The 22,060-nt window shown below is 39.0% G+C and overlaps 2 protein-coding genes across 16 annotated transcripts; both read left to right on the top strand.

The window, feature by feature from the left end:
- The first annotated feature begins 4,391 nt into the window (after positions 1 to 4,391).
- LOC120111141 (transcription factor bHLH74-like) lies at positions 4,392 to 8,131 on the top strand. 15 transcript variants are annotated; one of them, XM_088700883.2, is made up of 13 exons: positions 4,496 to 4,896; positions 5,645 to 5,701; positions 5,791 to 5,855; positions 5,937 to 6,041; positions 6,149 to 6,230; positions 6,333 to 6,401; positions 6,515 to 6,742; positions 6,828 to 6,893; positions 6,976 to 7,044; positions 7,267 to 7,338; positions 7,433 to 7,615; positions 7,689 to 7,779; positions 7,856 to 8,131. In XM_088700883.2, the coding sequence occupies exons 5-13, from the start codon at positions 6,168 to 6,170 to the stop codon at positions 7,876 to 7,878; spliced, it is 864 nt and encodes a 287-aa protein (XP_088557009.1). In that variant the 5' UTR covers positions 4,496 to 4,896; positions 5,645 to 5,701; positions 5,791 to 5,855; positions 5,937 to 6,041; positions 6,149 to 6,167; the 3' UTR covers positions 7,879 to 8,131. The 15 variants fall into 15 exon arrangements, with proteins under 15 accessions (XP_038983590.1, XP_089780265.1, XP_038983589.1 ...); XM_039127661.2 differs by adding an exon at positions 4,437 to 4,492 and having other exon boundaries at positions 4,862 to 4,896; positions 5,937 to 6,401; XM_088700884.2 differs by having other exon boundaries at positions 4,464 to 4,896; positions 5,055 to 5,701; positions 5,937 to 6,230; positions 6,333 to 6,409.
- A 957-nt stretch (positions 8,132 to 9,088) lies between these two features.
- On the top strand, positions 9,089 to 14,347 carry LOC103707519 (ATP phosphoribosyltransferase regulatory subunit). Its single transcript, XM_008792044.6, has 3 exons — positions 9,089 to 9,553; positions 9,867 to 9,932; positions 13,525 to 14,347. Exons 1-3 carry the CDS (start codon positions 9,170 to 9,172, stop codon positions 13,678 to 13,680), a joined length of 606 nt encoding a protein of 201 aa, XP_008790266.3. The 5' UTR covers positions 9,089 to 9,169; the 3' UTR covers positions 13,681 to 14,347.
- The last annotated feature ends 7,713 nt before the right edge of the window (positions 14,348 to 22,060 follow it).

Genomic DNA, 22,060 nt, shown 5'->3' on the forward strand with positions numbered 1-22,060 from the left:
AAGATCCTTGGAGACTAGGCCATTCCACTATGGCATCAACTGCTTTTGCTTGCTTTTCTCGCTTCTAATATAATTTGTGGAGTGATTTATCAGGATACCTACCAGAGGTCTTCTTAGAGTCTTGCACCGAACATATGATAGCAGATGAACTAATGAAGTTAATCAAGTAGAAGGTCTGAAAGTTACTTTCTTGTGAGACAATCCAAGAGGTGGCCATGCTATGTATACACTTGCTGATTTTGATGCCTTAATTACAAAAAAATATGATTAAGATCAAAAACTGGTACTTGGTCCTTCTATTACGGCATGGTTTTTAAAAGTAGAAACATATTGCTGAAAAGAAAGATCTCTCACTTATCAGTAACCACATATTGCTTACTACCTTGAATGCTGAGAGATCTGTCCTCCGTGTTGTTCATTCATTTTCACTTCCTGGCGAGGATGTTTAAATTCTTGGCATATGCAGTATAGCAGGGGGTCATACTAACCAGCCACCTAAAATTGACAGAATTTCTGGTTGGGACAAGCCTAGCCAATCGGTGGGGCCATAAAATCTACCACCTGTCCTCAATTACTTTTTCATGTTTTGATAATGACATGTAATTGCATGGGCACATCTTCAGCATAAGTTTTATCTGCAGGAAGAGAATGTTTTGGCTTCTTTTAATGGGCTGAACATCGATTGCAGGAGGATAATGGATGATTGCTTCTCATTTACGCGTGCATCGATTCATTTATATATATCATGAATCAACATTGTTAATTGAAATTCCACTGCCTTCCTTTTTTCTGCTGTTCCCTTTACTAAACCAAATGTCTTTCATGAGATATTAGCTTTATCTTTGTTATGTCTACTGTGATGGGAGCCACCATCAGTATATAAAAAGCAAGAGATCTTCTTTCGTACATGTAAGAGGCAGCACTCAATCAAAAGCGTACGGAGTGTTGCGTAATCCTAGAAAGGGTGCAACTTTCTGGGAATGCTTGGAATGCTTGCTTGTGGGGGGTGCAACAAAAGATTGTGGAGCATGGGAAAAGGTATTTAGCAAACCATAAAGCAAATGCACCATCCATCCATTAGAGAGTAAGTTATGTTTCATTACTGCTGCTCATGTTTTGAGATTCCTCGCTCTGATATCTTCTCATCGTTGTTGCAGCGGACCGCACCTTTTATGGTGGGCAGCGAGCTCATATTTCAGAAGCTTACTGAATGCATTATAACACACAAGACTTTCAGTTATGGTCAACCCATTGATGTTGATACCTGCAGCCTCTTTACACTAAGTAGTTGCCATTATTCTTATCTATCTATCTACACTTTATGCTAAGGAAGTAGCTGCCATAATTCTTATCTATCTACCTGTGTATCCAGGTTCACACTCCATACATGCTGCAATGCTGGTTGTGGTAGACTAAGTTGTTACCAAGTAGTTTTGTGCTGATAGACTAAGGTGATAGTTTTGCTTTCACTTTCGGTATAGCTGGAGTTGTTGATTTATGTATCGTCTGTACTTTTGAACATTAGCTGATAGGAATTTGATTGCACACTTCCACAACATATCCCAGCAAAATGCTTGAATTTGCTCGAGATTGTCTGCTTTGCAAAAACTATTGAATGTAGTTCCTGCTTGCAGTTTTGCTTCCAGTCTCTGTGGGGCCTAAGAGTCTAAAACAAGCACCGGAGAATGTGAGGATGGGATGCCCTGCATTGCAAGTAATGTAAGAAGTTATGTGACAGGGTGGTAAAAGGGTTCTATTCGTTCAACTGCTTTTCCGTGCATGTTTTTATCAGAACAGCTGCAACTAGCTCTCCTCGAAAACAACAAGACCACTGCAGTTAGCAAAGAACCCTTCTAGATTTATCTTAGCGTGGAAAGTCCTAAAGAAAGGAGGAAGAAACCAGAGTTTGTTGCCAAATGCTGCACTACCTTGAAGATAGGTATCGTCTCCTAAATAATTAAATTAAAACACAAGTCCAACTTAAAGGCCCGAGCCTGTGCAAGCATATGTTTAGTTCCACATTAACTAAGTGCCGAGGAGATATTGGATACTCATACAGGACAAAGATCCTAGGTTACTACAATATACATAGCCCAGTAGACTAATTTGAAGTTAAAATCACGCTGTTTTTGAAGCTGCAACGAGTATTAGCCAAGCATTGGCTGCTTAGATGTGCTATCTCTGAGCATGGGAAACGATATTGATTGACATATCTGGCATTAGTCTATTATGGCTTTAGCGACCAAGATCTCGAAAACCAAAATGTTCTTGTTAACATCGATAAAATGATTTGATGATTCACCTTTTGACCCGAGCATCTTTTCATTATGCATGTCCTTAATAGCCACTGTTTCCACAGCAGAAAATCCTTAACAGAGTTGTAATGGCGGTCAAAATATTGGAGACATGATAACCCTCATGAAAAAGTGTCCATCCATTCTTCCTGCCAAGACTGGCATGCTCTGCTCTACATGGCTTCATATCATATAATTATGGTGCATGCTGATGCATGGGAGGTTCTCTAATCCGAACCACAGTTATTAATCCCATGGGAGGACTATTGGATGCTTTTTGAAGGTGTTTAGTATTCTTTTATCTCACATACGCCAATGGAGGCAGGCAGAAACGTGATCTTCCCTGCCAGGACTTGCATGCTCTGCTCTTCATGTTTTCATATCACTAGAACTGGAACTGCAGTTATTATTCCTATGCAAGGAGCATTGGGTGTTCTTTGATGGTGCTTAATATCTTCTATCTTCTATGTCACATTTGCCTATGGAGATAAGCATGCAGCAAACTGGACTACTCTTACAGATTGTGAAAAAATTATTTTGGAGAGCAGTGCTGAAAAGTTTTCTTGCAAGCGCCGTCTTTATATATCAGCCCTTCGTTTAAGCAAATAATATCAAATTTATAGATCTTCCTGTCCAGCTTAATTTGGTATAATACAATACCATCCATATAGGCCTTGGCTAATTTGTATCAAAATTCATGAGAACTGGGGACTATTGAACTAAAATCAAGTGGGCCTCGTAAAATTGCCATTCCAACACATTCAAGGTTCAAAATAATGGCTGCTATAATAGTTTCAGGCCCTCTCTATTTTGTTATATGTAATATAATAAAAGAGAAAAAGATGATTATAACTGGTAATTTAGTGCTACAATGACTCGTAATAACAGGAATACTGCCTTTCGAAATTCTACAATTTCTTCATAAAAAGTAAGAACTTTCCTAAATTCAGATCTTTGCACAAAATTTGCCTCCAAACGAGTTTGTATTATCTAGAAAAAATAATTTTTATTAAATGTTATATGGTTTATAGATTGTGTCAGGTTGATGTAACAGAAGATATGGATTAGAATTACCCAATTTCATAGAATTTAGTATCATCCATATTGTCCCAAGGTAATTGCTATCTAATTTTATGGTAATCCGAAATATAGATCTTAAAATGAAGTGGGCTTCTTAAAACTGCCATTCCAATGCATCTACTCAAGAACTCATTTTTAAAAGATATTAGTATCTAAATTAAAAGATGCATGCCTATTGTAATGATATGCTCACACCTACCTGCCTACTAGTATCTCACCTACATGCTCGCACGAGTCTTCACATACTTGGAGGACTCCTGTTGGCATATATTTAGTTCTATTTAAATTATGCACTAAATAGATTTGGGCACTTATCTAGCATTGAAGAATCCAACTAGTCATTTTAGATGAGATCCTCGATCACTACACCTATGCTTTCTATAGAATTTGAAAAATTGAACTTTGATACATATTCCAAATCTACAAAGTCATGCTTTCAGATATGCTTATATATAATTCGACATTCTTAAAGATTAATTTTCATATTCATCAAAATTCTCCTAATCTTCCTCAAAGAATTTTAGCAATGTGAAATAGACAGACGATTATTTTTATCTTCTGATGGTCCTTACGAGACCACGAAGCAGTTAGTCATCCATGGAACTTCAACGTGAGATCTCAATCCTCGACAGATGCTGAAATGCGAATCAAATCCATGGGTTCACTGCTCTACAAGCAAACTCCTGCAGCATGGATTTGTGAAGGACAGGAAGGTTAAAAAGATAAGATTCCACATGTTTCTAGTAAAAGAAATGAGGGGGAGAGAGAGAGAGAGAGAGAGAGAGAGAGAGCTGTGGGGGGGCTGGCAGTGGGAAAAATGAGTAGAAATAGTTGGCAATGTGTCAGTAAACAGACATATCCTTCAAAGCTTGGTGTTGAAGAGAAGCACCTTCCCTCCTAAAAAGCAATTAAAATAGACAAGGGAGTACAATAGAATAAGCCCCTTCACTTTTTTAAACCACAGGAATCCATCTAAGACAAACTATAAGACCTCGCATGCTTTGGTTAGATTAGCTCGCTCCAGGCCTTTATAAAAATATATTTTACAGAGGGTAGTTGGCAGTGGTTAACACTTGCAGCCTTTCTTTCAGAAAAGGACCATTTCATCTCTCTGGCAGGTCACTCTCCTCCTACCGCTTGTTTCTAATCTCCTAGAACTGTCTCCCAATTCTTAATTTTCTTGCTATTATATGGTTTCCGTGTGGATACAGTAGAATCTTTATGGAATTCAAGTGCTCATGCTGAAAACCTTTGTATTTTGATCCCTGATAAGTCTCACTGGATGAGTTCCAAGTTCTTCCAATTCTGCTGGGTTAACCTAATTTCATGGTTTGAGGCTTGTTCAGGTGTCCATTGAAGGAAATGCTGAAAGAAATTTTGCTGGCGGGGTCTTTTGTTTACTTTTTTTTCTTCTTGGTTACTTCTTTGCTTGAACTCTAATTCAGAACACAACAATATCCATTTACTTTAAATTACATCTGCATCAGGAGCTTTGGTGGGATCTGCTCTGATACCCATTCAGGTAATTTTCAAGGGGTTTCTATTTCTCGCCAAAACTTTTTTATTTGGATGCCTGAAAGTTTCTGGCATTTATGGTCTCCACAGAACCATAACCCATTCAGTAGGATCTATTTCTGTAGGATTTTCAGCAGAATTTGATGCTTTGAAGTTTTCATGCAGATCCCTTTGGGGGAAATGTTCAAAGAGTTAGCCCATTGGCCTTCCTTAGTAGCTGGAAAGCTTCAAAAATTTCTGCTGTGGTCCACTTGTGTATAAATTTCTGCTGAATTTGATGCCTCAGGGGTCTTTTTGTGGCTGCCTTTTCTGGAAAATTCCAAAGGGCCCTCTTGTTTGTGAAAGGAAAGCTCATGCATTGTGAAAATTTATAGTGAAGGCATTGCTATTTTCCTCTTACTGTCATCCTTCCAAACCTATGTCAGGCCTCTCTTTTCTCTAGATTAATTTCTCCCTGTTGTTTCCCTGAAAACCTTATTGTTGTTGGCTTGCAGCTAGCTTGAGTTTTTAAGTCCTTGAGAAAAAAAACGAAGGTGGTAGCTTTGCTTTTCTGCTAGCATATAGAGCTATATTATATGTTAAGGGATCATTTCTTCTTTGTCTCCTTTATGCTCTGGTGATGAAAGGTTCACTTTCTTGCCTGTGGGGCACTTTGCAGTAGAATATATGTTTTCTTATGGTTTTAAAGTCATCCAGCTGGTGCATTGCAGGGAAGAGTTTTGATCTTTTCCATCTTTCGTGTTACTTGTGTATAGGATTCTTCTTCCAAGGGACTACTTTTGCTTTTTGAACCTTGGTGTAAAGCTGCTAAGGTTAGTTGCTCCTTGTTGAGCCCTGCAAGAAATTATCAGTCAACCTTCATTCATCTCTTGGGCTAAAGATGCTGCCATTTGATTTGCAGCACTTGCAGTATATGATTTGAAGATTCTATACTATATTGAGTCTCAAAGACTTGAGCAGTTGAAGGTGTCGTTTCTTATGGATTGTTCATTTGGCGGCATAGTGCTTTTGTTTTTGGATAATGATGCTAATCTCTTGTTTGAGCAGGAGGAAAAGGGGAGTTCTGCAATTAGCCAATCTTCCCAAATGTATTCAGCTCAGCAATCTGATCGGGCCGCGAGAGCATCTTCGATGACAGCTCCCCGTTCTTCTGTAAATGTTACTGAACAATACGTAGTTACTGATTGGAACTCCCTTGTTCCGGTGGATCAAAATATGGAGTTTGATGGATCATCTAGTATCTCTTGTTGTAATGTTAGGATACCGCTAAACCAGGAAATGAATAGTTCTAATGCTGATACCAGGCCTTCTTCCTTCGGCAATGAGAGCTTTCCTGAGATGGTGAGTTATTTTGATTTATCAAAGAGCTGCCGGATTGCAGGCGCTATCAGTCCTCCAAATTCCCCTTTAACTAACAATCATAGCTTTGAGAAAAATTTCAAGGGGAAGAAAAGGAAATATATGACTGAATGTGGTTCTGTGCATCCCCATTCTCCACTTGATCGGATTCGGGTAGACGAGTACTCTTCTTTCCAGTTTTTTTTTTTTTTCTTCCCTCTCTCTCGTTTTCAACATGCAATTTGTGAGGTAGTTGATAGTTTTTTCGTTTGTCCACACAATACAAGGCTGAGGCTGAACAGGAGAGAGATGTCCCTGCTGAGTCTGACGAAAGCCCAATAGAGCAAGATGAGAGAAAACAGAAGAGTGAACTGAATCCATGCATCATGACTCATAAACAGGCTTTTAAACATGCCAAGGAACATCCGCAAGATGGTGATGCTCCCAAAGAAGATTACATTCATGTCCGAGCCAAGCGCGGCCAAGCCACCAATAGTCACAGCCTTGCAGAAAGAGTAAGTCTTATGCTAGGACATGTCTTTCAGCATTGTCTTCTTATTTTCTCATTTTATACCTAGGTTTAATTTTCATGACATGCAGGTGAGAAGGGAAAAGATCAGCGAAAGGATGAGGCTTCTTCAAGACCTTGTTCCTGGATGCAGTAAGGTAATTCATGAAATCTCTCTCTTCCCATTTATGCCAAGGCTTTTTTCCTAGCAAAATTAAACTGTTCATTTTACTCTGGCAGATTACTGGCAAGGCTGTCATGCTTGATGAGATAATCAACTATGTGCAGTCGCTGCAACGCCAGGTTGAGGTATGCTAGTTAGCTTTCTTGCTCAGTACTGATGTAATGGTAAGAGAAGTTGAATCCTGATAACAGCGACGAATTTGATCTTCGCATTAGCTAATTAATGACCTATCATAAACTGTTGCATATGTTAGAAATTTGTGTGAAACACTCAACTAGGACGTACCATCTTCTTTTTGGCATATTTTTGCTGCTATTAATAGACCTTGCTGCAATCGGAGTCTGCAGTTCCTATCGATGAAGCTTGCAGCCGTCAGCCCTGAACTGAACTCCGACAATGAGCAGAGCCTTCTGAAAGATGTAAGACTGTTTAGTAGTTGGCAGCACATCTCTAATTTAGATCCTTTTGGCGTTTATATGGTTTTGATATTTTCTTGTGTGCCTCATTCTATAGATTCTTCATGCACAAGATGGAGGTTGTGCTGTTCTGGGGTTTGGTCCAAGAATGAGCAGCCTTCGCCCTCGTTTGTATGGGCCATCAACCAGGGGAGTTATGCAGACAGAAATCATTTGCAGTGTGCCCAATTCAGAGGACATGCTTAGAGCTGCCCCACCCCATATTTCCCCAGTGGCTCAAGTACTTCAAAACGTTTCTTTTCACCATTTGTAAAGATTTAATGTTCTTCAATTAATTGGATCTTTGTACACAGATATCAAGTGTATGGCATGATGAACTGCAAAATGTTGTTCGGATGGGCTTTGTTCCTGATGCGCCTGCTGGTGGAGGCACAGAGCACAATGGTATAAAATTGTTTACTGGCTTTGAATCATATGCGAAAGTTTATCTGTGGTTCATGCGTGTCTTTGGGTGATGCAGGTTCCATGAAGGTGGAGCTATGAATCCTCTAGTGGAAACATCTTTATCCTTCTAACCGAGATGGTGCATGTCAGAATGTATTCACCATTACTTGGAATCTCTGTCAAAAGATCCATGGCCCTCTGTTACTAAGGAACATAGTATTGTACAGTTTTACAGGCCTAACCATTTGTCTTCATTTTTTAGAAGACCTTGTGAAATGTTCATGATGATTGTGTATTTCTGAGCTCATATAAGCTGATTCAATCAAAGGAGTTGTCGTTTTGATTGGTATTACATTTGTTGTATGCAATGCTTGGGGGAATTGAAATGGAGTTCATGACTTATGTTAAAAGATGCGTGGGCTAGTTTCATACCTCAAGTTGGAGTGATTTCTCAAAAAATTAGCTGTACTTTACCACAAAAAAAAAAAAGATGCATTTAGGGGAGTGGCTCGTTAGTAGTTTGTGGTGACAAAAGGAGGCTTGGGAGCAAAAGAGCATTAAAGAATGAAACTTCTGCACTCATCTCTTTAATGATTGAAATATCAAGTCGTTGATTCCTCTCATTATGATGCATTTAGAAAGATGTTTTTAAATGCAAGCTTTTTGATTGTTTATGTCAAGGGAAAGCAATAAATAAAACTTGAAATCTAACTGTTGGGGCGTTTATATGGCCCCTCCTTGCAACACGCACCAAGCCTTTGACTTTTCGTTGGAAAAAAATAAAAAAAACAGAGAGAATATCGGCATCAATATCGGCAAAAAAGAAAAAGCTTAAGAAGCATGTATTTGTAGAGTTTTGTTTCTTTGGTGCTTTGTATTACTATCATTATTATTTAAAGACGGCTGTATAGTGCTGGATTTGTGTTCATATCTTGTTTTTTTATAGAGCAGAGTCTTAATCGTCTTGTAGAGGTTTAGTTTTGGTGGTCAAGTTCGGAGATTTATCTGTTTCATAATTATTATTTTTTTCTTCTCTGCTGCAACATTTGTATATATAATTTTTGAATATTGCTTAAAAAAATATTATCTAAGAAATTTATTTAAAAAATATTTTAATCGAGCATCAAAAGGACTTAGAAATTTATTATTTTTTTATTTTTTTAGATGTATTTCTATTAGAATGATATAAATCATCCATTCTACCAAAAAAACATTACAATCGTATTTGTGCACTGTAGGTGGTATTTGTTTGTATTTTGCCAGGTTACTCATCATGCGCGACATTTTTAAGAACGTGCACGTGTGAGCGACACGTGTGGTCTAACAAGGAGCACCAGGTGAGGAGAACCGAGGCGGCTTGAGTCTCGGACGAGGGGATCTCTCTCTGACCATGGCTTCTTCCTCCTCCGTCTCCTTCTCTCTTCCTCGCATTCGATCTTCGCTTCCCTCCAAACCCTACCACCTCCGCCTCCTCCTCCCCTCCCTCCCTCTCCTAGCCTCCGCCTCTCGAGTCCGGACACCGCTCCGGGCCTCCCGGAGGCTCTCCGGCTACCCCCAGGAATCGGTGGTCGTGGTCCCCGATCCTCGCGCTTGGGTCGGCGATCTCCACGGCGAAGGCGGGGACGATGAGGACGACGACGACGACGACGAGGACAACGACGACCGGAGCCTCGATCTCCTCGTGCGCTTCCTCCACAACGTCTTCCGCAAGATCTCGCGGCGCGCGCGCAGGGCCGTCCGATCCGTTCTGCCCCCTCCGATCCCCACTAAATTGGTTCGCTCCCACCTTCTCGTTTTCCCGTCGAGTGATTTTTTTTTGGGAAGGTTGGGCTTCACCTTTTAGAAGTCAATGGAATTGGGCAATTTACGTGTTTTCCCGTTATTTCCTTCTTATGCTAAAAAAAGGATTTTTTTTTTCCTTTTTTCAGATTGCAATTTTAAATTTGGATAAGCTAAGGCCTTCTTATTTTCCCTCGTAATTACCTCTTCGTTGTGGGAGAATTGGAGAAAAAAAACAGAATTGGATAATTGGGAATTTGAAGTGCTGACGTTTCTTGTTTTGTTTTTTTTTAATCTCTCCCAAACAGGTGGGATTTTCGGTTAACGGGGTTTTAGTTCTGGCTTTGTTATGGATTTTTAAGGCATTTCTTGAGGTAATTCTGCATCTTTAATATGCATTTTTTCTCCTTTTGTTATGCTATTTGCCATTCCTTATATGGTATGCAGCTTTACCGCATTAGAAACACCGCTATTTAGTTTTGTTTTTGAGCAGTTTCTGGATTCTATTGCATACTATACTGTGTTTACGATTTTATCACCAACTAGCTTGGGTTCTTTGATGGTAACTGATAAGCAGAAGGAAAATGGTATAAGTTCTCAAATTAATGTTTGTCGGTGGTGCAATCTTTATCCTCAAAAGTGAGGCTAGGCTTAGTTCTTAAAAACGAAGGTTAGCTTAGTGGCTTCCTGCCCTTTATGTCTCAGTTTGTGTGTACTCTCAGATTATGTATATGTTGAATCTGCTAGGAGAGTCCCATGTGTTATCTTTGGATTTAAACTTCCCTAAATTCTATTGTATGTTAAGATGATCAGTAACAACTCTTGAGCTGCCCATGCATTAGAAGTTACCGACTAAGGACTGAGCCAAGAAGCTTCAGCCAATTTAGGAGACATAGTATTACCATAGCTACTACAACAGCTTTAAGAAGAATCAGCTGAGAGTGATGATTCTTGTCCTGATATGATCCAAGTTACTTTTTGTGTACAAGCATAAGTAAACCGGTTGCATTGGGTTAGTTGGGTATAAAATGCTTTCCTGATGTCAATATTGCAATTGTCATGTCTATAAGGTAAGTGTTGAGAGAGATTATATAGAAGAAATTCTAAAGATCGCACTGGCAATCCCAACCACCAACCTTGAAGAGATAATCCAGACATTAGAAGACACAACTTGTATGACTATCTCTACTTGTTACATCATCCACGTCTATCTCTGGACATCCTTGATCCAAAGAACTAAACGAAAAAAGAGCCCTACACTATCTGTATAGCTAAATTTTCAGCACAATTTTATGTTATGCTGGAGAGATTGCTTTTTAACAAGAATAGTCCTTGATATGATGGTCTTATTTTCATTTTTTCAGAGCTTACTTTCAAGCAATTATAGGTTCATTGGAAAGCCTATTGGATGCATGCGGCTCAACTGGCTGCATCTTTAAGTGCTTCATGGATATATTTTGGTCAAACAATCTTTTATTTGATTTTGCACGATTCTTGATTTAGCCCAACGTTGTTTCAATATGCAGTACCCATGCCTCTCAACTCTATCTTGGCAATCTTCTAATTTCTATTCATGATTAAATATTACCTATTATGTTCCCATATGTATCATTATCGCATTTTCAGTTGACACGACTATTCTCATTAACCAGCAGATATAGGAAGGTTGCACTGCACAGATTCCTTGTGATCAATGTGAGGGGAAAACATTTGAATATATGGAGATTACTGTATGAAGAGCGCGGGGGGGGGGGGGGGGGGGGGGGAGGGGGGGGAGGAGGGGGATGGGGGAGCATATGCCTTTTAGTCTCCTCTCCAGTTCCCCTTCTAACTGTTGCAACACAATGTCCATGCTGTCTCCATTGTCTATCATCATCTTTGTGGTTTCCAAAATTATGGGCATCATCGTAATACCAAATTAGTGCTGATACTGGCACCATAAATCCAATCATTTGGCTCAAAAGGTGTATTCTAGTTCTAAATTGTAACAACCAAATTCTAGAACCCATCTAAACAATCATTAAAACAACAAACAATAAAAAGAAAACAAAGGGTAAAAAACTGATGTCCTAGTGAATTACTAGGATGCTGACCCATCCCAAGTGTCGGGATGATACTGTCATGGTACTGCGTCTTGACACGTTCCCTGGCCAACACTGAGTCTGAGACCAGGGATTCAAAACCCTGTTTAGGATCTTGATACTCGAAAATTTATGGAGCCTTTCTGCTTCAATGTTTTCCATTGCTCTGTGACTGTGCGTCTGACAGCCTCTAACCTGTTCGAGAAAAGCTTTACTCTCTAGGATCTTGGCAAATAGAGATGAATGAAATATTTGATCCTAGGTTTGGTGGGTGGGACAATTGTTAGTGATGTTCCTTTTCCTATAGGATTAATTCTCTTTGGATTCTCTCTTATGCTCTAATGGATTATAGGGCTTAGGCTTTCACTTTTTTGGGGGAAAAACTTAAAATCTATCATAGCCTGATAAGTTTTTCTTTTAGGCTCAAATTCCTACTGAGTCTATTGTACCTCAAAATCTTTTATAGTGCTTCCAGTGCATTCATCACTGTTATTCCAACAGTAATGGATGTGATTTTCATGATGCAAATGGAAAAATTTTCTTTGATATTCCTATCTCAATCTACTATGTTGTGATACTTTCTGCCTGCATGGTTCCTTACTTCCTGATGCAGTTGTGTTCTTTAATTTAGGAAATTTTGTTTCCTGTTGTGGTAAGGAATAAACTCAATACATTCTTGAAAACCCTCAGATCTCTTTTTTTTTTTTGGTTAACCAACCAACAGGAAAGATAAAATTGAAGGTTTTCCTATTTCCTTTTCCACCATGCCAAATAGTGAAACGGTTAAGGTCCCTCTCCTTGCACCAGAGAGCTGAAGACATCTGTTTTCCACTTTCATTTTCCATGCAAAGGACCTGCTTTTTCTTCTTCTTTTTCTTTATCTTCTGTTCCTTCAACAGAAGTAGTAATATTCACTTAGCGGTCCTCAAGGATATTCTTTACTCCCTAACTTCATTTGATGTTATTATACTCTGAACATACATTCAGCATGTTATGCGACATAGTGAAAAGCAATTGTCTTTTTGCACTTACAACATGAAGGATTTATATATTGTGATATATTTTTAGAGCACAAAGCACACCTTGCCACATCAGTAAGGTTGCTCTATTATGACCTGAGTATTATGAGTTCGAAACATATCCTACAGTAGCAAAAGCCTCATGCATTAGGGCGCTTTTTGTTTATATATTAAAAGAGTCCCAATTTGATCATTTCAAATATTAGGCTCTTGACTGCACATAATTATAGATTTTGCTTATGAATAGAATTTCTGAATGGCAATCTTTGTCCATTGAGCATTATTATGTTTTCTGGAAAACTAGTTTTTGGCTTTTGATATATCATTAAATGTCAAATAACCAAATCTTAGTGAGCAATTGTTCATGGTCTCTTTTATGTGCTTATGAAGGAAGCCTTGAAGCACAAAAACTGACAATCATATGACCATAATTATTGCCTATTTTCATCAGCCAAGAAGCTCAAATGGGATGGTAATAGATCATCTATAATTCGGGGCTTCTAACAGCCACACTAACAAAGTGCCTGTTCCTTCATAACAGCATTTTGTATTATGATAAAGATTATATAATAGTCTTATATGTTATCCTTGAATTTTAACCATTTACTAAAAATCTCTTTTTTTGGTGCATGATAAAGGCATATGAGTTGGATCAAAGTTAAACCAAACTATACTAATGTTAAATATAAAAATAAAAAGTAAGTAAAATTTACCAAAAAAGAAGGTTATGAGAAGGAGAAAAATGGAAGAAGTGAAAAATATATATATTATTTTGGGTAATCTCTTTGATGTCAATCACTTTTGGATTTGCTGTTGGTCTCTTTTTCTTAAACCAATTTAATTAGTTTGTGTTGCATTCATTTTAGGTGGTCTGCACGCTTGGGAGCATGGTGTTTGTAAGCATCTTGCTTGTCCGTGGAGCATGGTCTGGTGTGTCCTACATAAGAGAAAACCAGAATAGCTTCATGAACAGGATTGACAGTGATGACAGCAGATGGAGTGGTGCACAGGCTGCCACTTGATTGTTTGTTTGCCCCATCTTCTGGGTATAGGGAGCTTGAAGAGAAACTTGCCATCAGAATATAAACAAAAGTCTCATGTATGCAGATCTTGAGATGAAATAGAAAACAATAAACTGCCGGTGGAATGATCTCAGAGGTATCAGCATCAACAACTAAAACCTGGTGATATTCTTTTGAAGGCGTAGCAATTCATACAAATATACACTACCAAGAGAAAGGATCATGTGTTTTAAAATTCAAGGAGCCCTTTTGGGATCTGGGACAGTATTTTGTCTCATCGTAGTATTCTTTTTGAGACAGGGTTGTGCAGATGGGTTCCAAGTGAAGGACAGTCAAACAATAGGAATTTGCTATGATGGCAGCTGCCACTCGATATCTTTGGGATAATTTGTAATTTTGTATTACTTTACAGATCCTGCCAAGTTATGCGTGGTGATATAAGCCAAGGGGGATGAAGCTAGCTCACCTAGGAACCTTGTTTGCGACCATTAAGTATGTAACAAAATATCTTAATCTACAACGATTAACTGTTGAGTCAGTGAGCGGTTTTCCCAACGAGGAGCTATTTTCTGCATTTCAAATCATTTGTCTTGAAAGCAAATTGATGTCATTTAGCATCTTGGAAACTGCTCATTGTTATAACTACTACAGCTCATTTTATAATCAAGTCAAGCTCGAGTTGCTCACTGTTCGTCCAATTTCTGTCTAACTAAATATATGCTATATAGATTGTTGTTAGAACCGACGAACAAAGTTTAAATTTAATTTTTTACTCTTACCTGTTCTACTCGAAGAATAGTGGTTGTAAGAGGTCGATCCACAGGGAGGCGATTGGAGTTGCATAAAAATTAGAACGTTCACTCGGATTTGAAATCGATTTTTGAATGATAAAAGGAAAACATTATTTCGGAGATGTTGATGGATTCTCTAGTCTACCGGATTATGATTTTTAATTGAAATTAACTAGAAGACATGTACTTAGATTCAAAAAGCATTTTTAATGAAAAATAAAGCTCTGGCATAAAATTAAAATGGATGAAACTAAGGGGATTGAAGCAAACATAAATTTCATAAAAAAAGATTTAATGTATTGCATAAAAAAAATTAAAATTTCAGCATAAATACAATCTTAAAAGTAAAACACTCCTCCAAAATAAAATTCTCTAAAGTTAAAACTTAAAACATTGTTCTCAAGTAAAACTCAAACTCAAAACACATTGCTCTCAATAAAACTAAACATAAAGCATTGCTCTTTAAAAATAAAACTAAGCATGAAACATTGCTCTTAAAAATAAAACTAAACATGAAAAGAAAAAGAAAAAGAATAAAAAAAACAAAACAAAGGAATGTGCTCTGTTTGAAAACAGAGCATCAACACTCCTCTCTGTTTCTTCTTCCCCGAACCAGCCGATGGCCTCTTTCCTTCTTCTTCTTTGGACCCGATCCCAGCCGAGCTCCTCCTTTGGTTCCCACCCCAATCGAGCACACCTATGCCGATGGCCTCTCCCCTCTTCTTATAGCCGCAGGGTCACTTGGATTTTGGGTGGAATCACGGATCATCCGGGATGCTGGGAAGGAGGAGGAAATGGTGGAGGATTGCTCCGGTCGACTTCCCTCTTGGGTCGCGGAAGCGAGATCGCCGGACTCCTGATGTGGAAGGGGGGGATTTTGGGATCACCGGATTGGAAGGAGCTGGGATGCGGTGGATGCTGGGAATCCGGAATGGCTTGAGACGCGGAGGAGGGGCTGAAGCCGGAGGAGCCGATCACGGCTTGGTGGGCGCCTGGGATCTCGGACGGATGCCACGGCTGGAATCCGGAAGAGGCTTGATGGGCGTTGGTAGATCACTGGAAATCACGCTTGCTGGGATGCAGTTGGGATGCTGGCAGCGCGTGAAGAAGCTGGGAATGTGGCCTTCCTTCTTTGGCCGGATTGGGGCGTTCGTGGCACGCGAGAACTTGGATGCGGAGGGATGAGCTGGGAGCGTGATCGTCGGGATTTTCTTTGCCCTCGTGAGATGGAGCTGGGAGACACCAATTTCCATCCAATTAGTCATCTAGATAATAATAAAAAAAATAGTGTGATATGAAATTTGGCTTGTAGACGGACGAACTTGGTTCGTCGCGGGTCATCTGTTCTGACTAGAGGTCAATTGCAAGTCTTTCAAGTCATGGGTTACCCAGCACCTCATACTTATGATATGGCCAAATTAGATTTGCCCCAAAATTATTTTCCAAAAGCACAAAAGAAATGGACCTGATTCGGATCCGAACCCGACTCGGACCCGACCCGATCTTCAACCGAGTCGGATCTGGGAAGGGATCCTTCTTTAGTCAAATTTGTACTCAATGTGCATTTTATCTCTAATTTATGAAAATCTATGCCAAACCCAAATATAATATTAATCCAGTGAATTTATCATTATCGGTTAGCAATAATACTAATTTAGGTGACATGTAGGTCGCACTTTTATGCTCTCATCACACCCCCCAACTAGCTTATTGCTAGTCTCTAGCAATTTAGTGCGAAAATGATAAAATAAGAGTGCAAAAGTGTTATTTATTATATAAATATACTAAGATAAATACTCACTTTCGTAGAGCATTACGATTGCACTTAGCACGTGCAACAAGCCTTTAAACCCCTAGGTTACCTTAGTGGACGAGTGTTGTCTCGTGAGGGTTTGCAGTGAAGTTACCCACAAACTTCAATCCCAAAATAAAATTTGATTTGTGAAATGAAAGTCTTACTTCAAGTACATAACTGATAAGAATTTCAAAAACATACAAGGTTTTAATTACTAAGTAGCCCAATTTCTAGGTTAGTATGCAATTTAAGTTGAAGTTATTAAGTTTTCCGTTAGGAAGTTGTAAGACTTATTTATACTTGAGTGCTCAGTGAAGTTTGGACCATGCACAAGCTAAGGTTTTGGATCTCCAAAATATCGCTAATTAGTAGTTTCCAAGAATTGGTCGGACAAGACCTATTTGCTGATTCAAAATCATCTTTTCTGCAGGATTTCGAGAGCTGTGGATGTTTACTTTAATACCTCATGGGCTTTATCTGTAATATTTCAGTTTACTCGAATTTTTACAACGACGGCTTTCACACTATTGTCTTTCTTAAGGTCAGTATACATTTTTTTTTTCATTTTTTTTTTTGCATTAAAGAGAAATGATAATGTATATATTGTGCACTTTTACTTCTGTGATGATTCCTCCATGTAGCGAGCAATTAGTCGACAATTCTCACACCAGTTGGCATGAGGTGTCGGGCATCAAGACTCCCCTACGAACCTATGCTCGGGTTCCTCATCACAAGCCCGCTGACCTTTGACAATAGGTAGCCCTTTTCGATGTACCTGACTAAATCCACCATTTTTTTTTTTTGATCAGAAAAAGATGGTTCATCAGGATTCGAGGTTGCTACCATATTCTCAACACAATGTCGAACCTATACCTTAGAAAATGCAGGCCAGATGTGTTGTGAAATTCAAAGCACTAATTAGCTTACAACTCACTAAAAGGAACTTAATAAAAAGAACTCACTTTGCACTACTTCCAACTAGTCATTGGGCTCTTAGATTTTATATACCTTGTGTGTTGTATTTTTTTTTTTCAAAAATTTTAACTAAAAACTTTTTTTTTTAAAATTTCAAATGCGTAAAAATACCCCCAAACCTAAATCTAACATTGTCCTCAATGTTAAAGAAAATTTAAAGCAGTAAGAGGACAGAGGAGAGGTTACCTGATATGGGTGGATAAATTGAAAATTGGGGCAAAATCCCCTAAACCTGCATGTTAGTAATATATTGATGATGATTTATATATATATATATATATATATAAAAGAAACTTACATGTTGGGTTGCCTCCCAAATAGCGCTAAGTTTTATGTCTTCAGCCAGACAATTCCGATTTACTCATAATAGATAGGGTCGGTCAGAAGTGTCTCCTCGACTTTTGGACTCAGATACTCAAGGTATGGTTTTAAACGATGTCCATTGACTTGAAAGGACCTACCATCCTTGGTATTGCATATTACTACTGCACCATGTGGGTGCACTTTCTCTACTGTGTATGGGCCAGTCCAGCGAGATTTAAGTTTTTCAGGGAATAGATGTAATCGAGAATCATATAGAAGGACTTTTTGTCCTTGGTGAAATTCCTTACGAATGATCATTTTATCATGCATGATCTTCATGCGATCTTTGTACTTTTTGGCACACTCGTAAGCATTGTTTCTAATTTCTTCAAGCTCATCGAGTTGAAGCTTCCTATGTTCTCCTGCTTTGTCAAGATCGAAATTTAAATGTTTAATTGCCCAATAGGCCTTGTGTTCTAACTCGACAGGTAAATGGCAAGCCTTGCCATAGACAGTTCTATATGGAGACATTCCAATTGGTGTTTTGTAAGCCGTCCGATATGCCCACAGTGCATCTGTTAGCCTAAGAGACCAATCCTTCCGAGATGTATGAACAGTTTTTTCAAGGATGGTCTTGATCTCCCGATTGGAAATTTCGACTTGTCCACTTGTTTGTGGATGATATGGTGTACTGACCTTGTGATTAATATTGTACTTTCTCATAAGGGCTTTAAAGATTTTATTACAAAAATGTTTTCCCCCATCACTAATGATAGCACGAGGGGTGCCAAAACGAGCAAAGATAGATTCTTTAAGGAACTTGATCACCACTTTGTGATCATTGGTCTTACACGCGATAGCCTCAATCCATTTTGATACATAGTCAACTGCCACAAGAATGTACTGATGCCCAAACGACATAAGAAAAGGACCCATAAAATCAATACCCCAAACATCGAAAATTTCTATAATTAAGATAGGGTTTAGGGGCATCTCATTCTTTCTCGAAAGTTTTTCTAATCGTTGACATCGATCGCAAGATTTACAATAGTCATGCGCATCTCAAAAAAGTGTGGGCCAATAAAATCCACACTGCAAAACTTTTGCAGCAGTTTTCTTCCCACTAAAATGACCACCACAAGCATGGTCATGACAAAAGAAAAGGACATTCCTTTGATCGTGTTCAGGGATGCATCGTCTGATGATTTGATCAGGACAGTATTTGAACAAGTATGGTTCATCCCAAAAATACCATTTTACACGAGCTAGGAAGCGGAATTTCTTTTGTTTGGTCCATGAACAGGGCATTCGTTCAGTAACTAGATAGTTGACTACATCAGCATACCATGGAACATTGGTATGAAAAATCATCATTAGTTGTTCATCAGGGAAGGTCTCGGACACAGGCATGGATTCTCCGGATGATTCGACAATTAATCTGGACAAGTGGTCAGCTACAACATTTTCAGATCCCTTTTTATCTCGTATTTCAAGATCAAATTCTTGAAGCAATAGGATCCAACGAATGAGTCTTGCCTTGGCATCCTTTTTTGTGAGAAGGTACTTAAGGGCGGCATGATCAGAATAAATAAGGACCTTGGATTCTATCAGATAGGGACGAAATTTGTCAAGAGCAAAGACAACAGCCAACAACTCTTTTTCAGTTGTAGAATAGTTAAGTTGGGCGTCATTCAGAGTTTTGCTCGCATAATGAATCACGTGGGGAAGCTTCCCCACTCGCTGACCTAGGACGGCACCTATTGCATAATCAGATGCATCACACATGATGTCAAATGGCAGATTCCAATCAGGGGACCTTATGATGGGTGCTGAGGTTAGTTCAGACTTTAATCTTTCGAAAGCAGTTATACAAATTGGCGAAAAATTAAAAATAGCATCTTTCGCCAACAGATCGCATAAGGGTTTCGACAATTTACTGAAATCCTTAATAAAGCGGCGGTAAAAACCCGCATGCCCTAGAAAGGATCTAACTTTCCTAACAGTTTTGGGAGGTGGTAACTTGGCAATTAATTCTACTTTGGCTTTATCCACCTCGATTCCCCTTTGTGACACAATGTGTCCCAAAACAATACCTGATTGGACCATAAAATGACATTTTTTCCAGTTAAGAACTAAATTTTTCTCTTTACATCATTCTACAACAAGGGTCAAGTGATGGAGACATTCATTAAAATTAGATCCGAATACAGAAAAGTCATCCATAAAAACTTCTAAAAATTTCTCCACCATGTCGGAGAAAATGCTCATCATACACCGTTGGAATGTAGCCGGTGCATTGCATAACCCAAAAGGCATGCGACGATAGGCAAAAGTGCCATAAGGACAGGTGAATGTGGTTTTCTCTTGATCCTCACGTGCAATTGGAACTTGGTTATATCCAGAATAACCATCAAGAAAACAGTAATGAGAGTGGCCAGCTAGACGTTCTAACATTTGGTCAATGAAGGGTAGTGGGAAGTGGTCTTTCCTAGTCATGGCGTTCAGCTTTCTGTAGTCGATGCACACTCGCCATCCAGTTTGGATTCGAGTTGGGACTAACTCATTTTGGTCATTCTTGATCACAGTAATTCCAGATTTCTTGGGTACAACTTGAACTGGGCTCACCCACTGGCTATCAGAAATAGGGTATATAATCCCTGCATCTAAGAGTTTAATGATTTCAGCTAGAACTACATCTTTCATGACTGGGTTAAGTCGCCTTTGTGGTTTTCTAGAGGTTTTTGCATCCTCTTCTAGATGAATTTTATGTTGGACCACAGAAGGGCTAATCCCCTTAATATCAGCTATAGACCAGCCGATCGCTTCTTGATTTTTCTGAAGGATATTTAACAACTTCTCTTCCTGTTCTTCAGTTAAATTTGATGCAATAATAACAGGTAAGGTGTTGTTGTCCCCTAGAAATGCATATTTTAGGTTTTCAGGCAGATCTTTAAGTTCAAGCTGGGGAGGTTTAACACTTGAAGGTACTAGCTGGGATTCAGGTATAGGTAATGATTCAAATTTAGTCGCCCATCTGCTAGTATCCATTACAGGAATGGAATCTAGTAATGCATTAACCTCCTGATTCGACTCTCCTTCCTCACAATCTTGATTGAATTGGGCCAAACATCTTTCTAGTGGATCAGAATAACTTGACTCCTCGAAGGACTTGCTGATTATGTTTTCAATCATGTGAATTTCTTCTAAATCGTCCATCTCAGATGGTTGATTACTACTGTGAAAGACATTGAGTTGGACGGTCAAGTTTCCAAATGCTAAGGTCATTATCCCATTTCGGCAACTGATCACAGCATTTGAAGTGGCCAAAAATGGTCTACCAAGGATTACCGGGATGTGACTTCCTAGGTTTTTCACTGGTTCAGTTTCGAGGACTACAAAATCCACAGGGTAGTAAAACTCATTTACCTTTACAATTACATCCTCTACAATTCCCTTAGGATACTTCACAGTCCTATCTGCTAATGACAAAGTGATGTTTGTGGGTTTTAATTCCCCCAAACCTAGTTCGGTGTAGACAGAATAGGGTAATAGGTTCACACTTGCTCCTAAGTCTAATAGGGCTCTCCGAATGATGGTTTCTCCTATTTTAATTTCAATAGTGGGGCAACCAGGGTCCTTGTATTTTGGGGCAATCTGCTGTTGAATAAGAGATGAGGCTTGTGCAGCCATCACAGCTTGCCTAGGAATACTGGTTTTTCTTTTCACCGTGGTTAAGTCTTTTAAGAATTTTGTATAGGAGGGGATTTGTCTGATGGCATCTAGAAAGGGTAAATTTATTTGAACATTTTTAAAGACTTCCATGATTTCATCGTACTGAGATTTTTTCTTTAAGTCTTGTAGTCTATTAGGAAAGGGAGCCTTAGGTGTGTAAGTCTCTATTAGTTTCTCCTCTATTCCTTGTGTTCCCTATTCTTGTGCCTTTTTCTGGGTGGGGTTTGGTTCATGTTTTTCTTCTTTTTCTTGCACAGGAAGTTGGACTTTGTTGTCCACTTGCTTGCCAGATCGTAAAGTGGTAATTGCCTGGACTTCATGGTTAGGGTTTCCATTAGAATCAATATGAAACTGGCCTCTCGGCCCTTGATTCTGTTGCCTACTAGGGTTAGGCACTGGCTGACTGGGCAATTCACCTTTCTTCCTATCCCCTAGAGAGTTGGCTATTTAGCTCAGACTAACCTCAAGTTTTGCAATCGCTTGCGCATGGAATTGGTTAGTCTGGGTTTGAGCCATGTTGGTCTGTTGTTGTTGTTGGATGAAGTCTTGTTGCTGCTTCATCATGTTAGCCATCATGGCTTCCAATGATGTAGTTTGCTGAGGGATAGGGGCACTATAAGTAGGGATAGGTGGAGCCAATGATTGGTTTATTTGTGATAGACCTATCCTGGAAAAATTTTTCTGAAAACCTGGTGGACCACCTTGATGCTGAATAGGTTCATTTTGCTTGTATGAGAAATTTGGATGGAACCTATTATCAGGGTGGTAGACTGGGCTGAATGAA

The sequence above is a fragment of the Phoenix dactylifera genome, chromosome 7 (genome assembly GCF_051530095.1).
Source record: "Phoenix dactylifera cultivar Ajwa chromosome 7, Ajwa_hap1_PhDact_Kaust_v1.1, whole genome shotgun sequence".
Taxonomy (NCBI): domain Eukaryota; kingdom Viridiplantae; phylum Streptophyta; class Magnoliopsida; order Arecales; family Arecaceae; genus Phoenix; species Phoenix dactylifera.

Bases quoted from the DNA above. Each gene is read 5' to 3' on its own strand.
- LOC120111141 (XM_039127662.2), top strand. From the start codon at position 5,976: ATGTATTCAGCTCAGCAATCTGATCGGGCCGCGAGAGCATCTTCGATG. The intron at 6,402-6,514 runs GTAGACGAGTAC...ACACAATACAAG, and splicing joins CTCCACTTGATCGGATTCGG to GCTGAGGCTGAACAGGAGAG. The intron at 6,743-6,827 runs GTAAGTCTTATG...CATGACATGCAG, and splicing joins GTCACAGCCTTGCAGAAAGA to GTGAGAAGGGAAAAGATCAG.
- LOC103707519 (XM_008792044.6), top strand. From the start codon at position 9,170: ATGGCTTCTTCCTCCTCCGTCTCCTTCTCTCTTCCTCGCATTCGATCT. The intron at 9,554-9,866 runs GTTCGCTCCCAC...TCTCCCAAACAG, and splicing joins CTCCGATCCCCACTAAATTG to GTGGGATTTTCGGTTAACGG. The intron at 9,933-13,524 runs GTAATTCTGCAT...CATTCATTTTAG, and splicing joins TTTTTAAGGCATTTCTTGAG to GTGGTCTGCACGCTTGGGAG.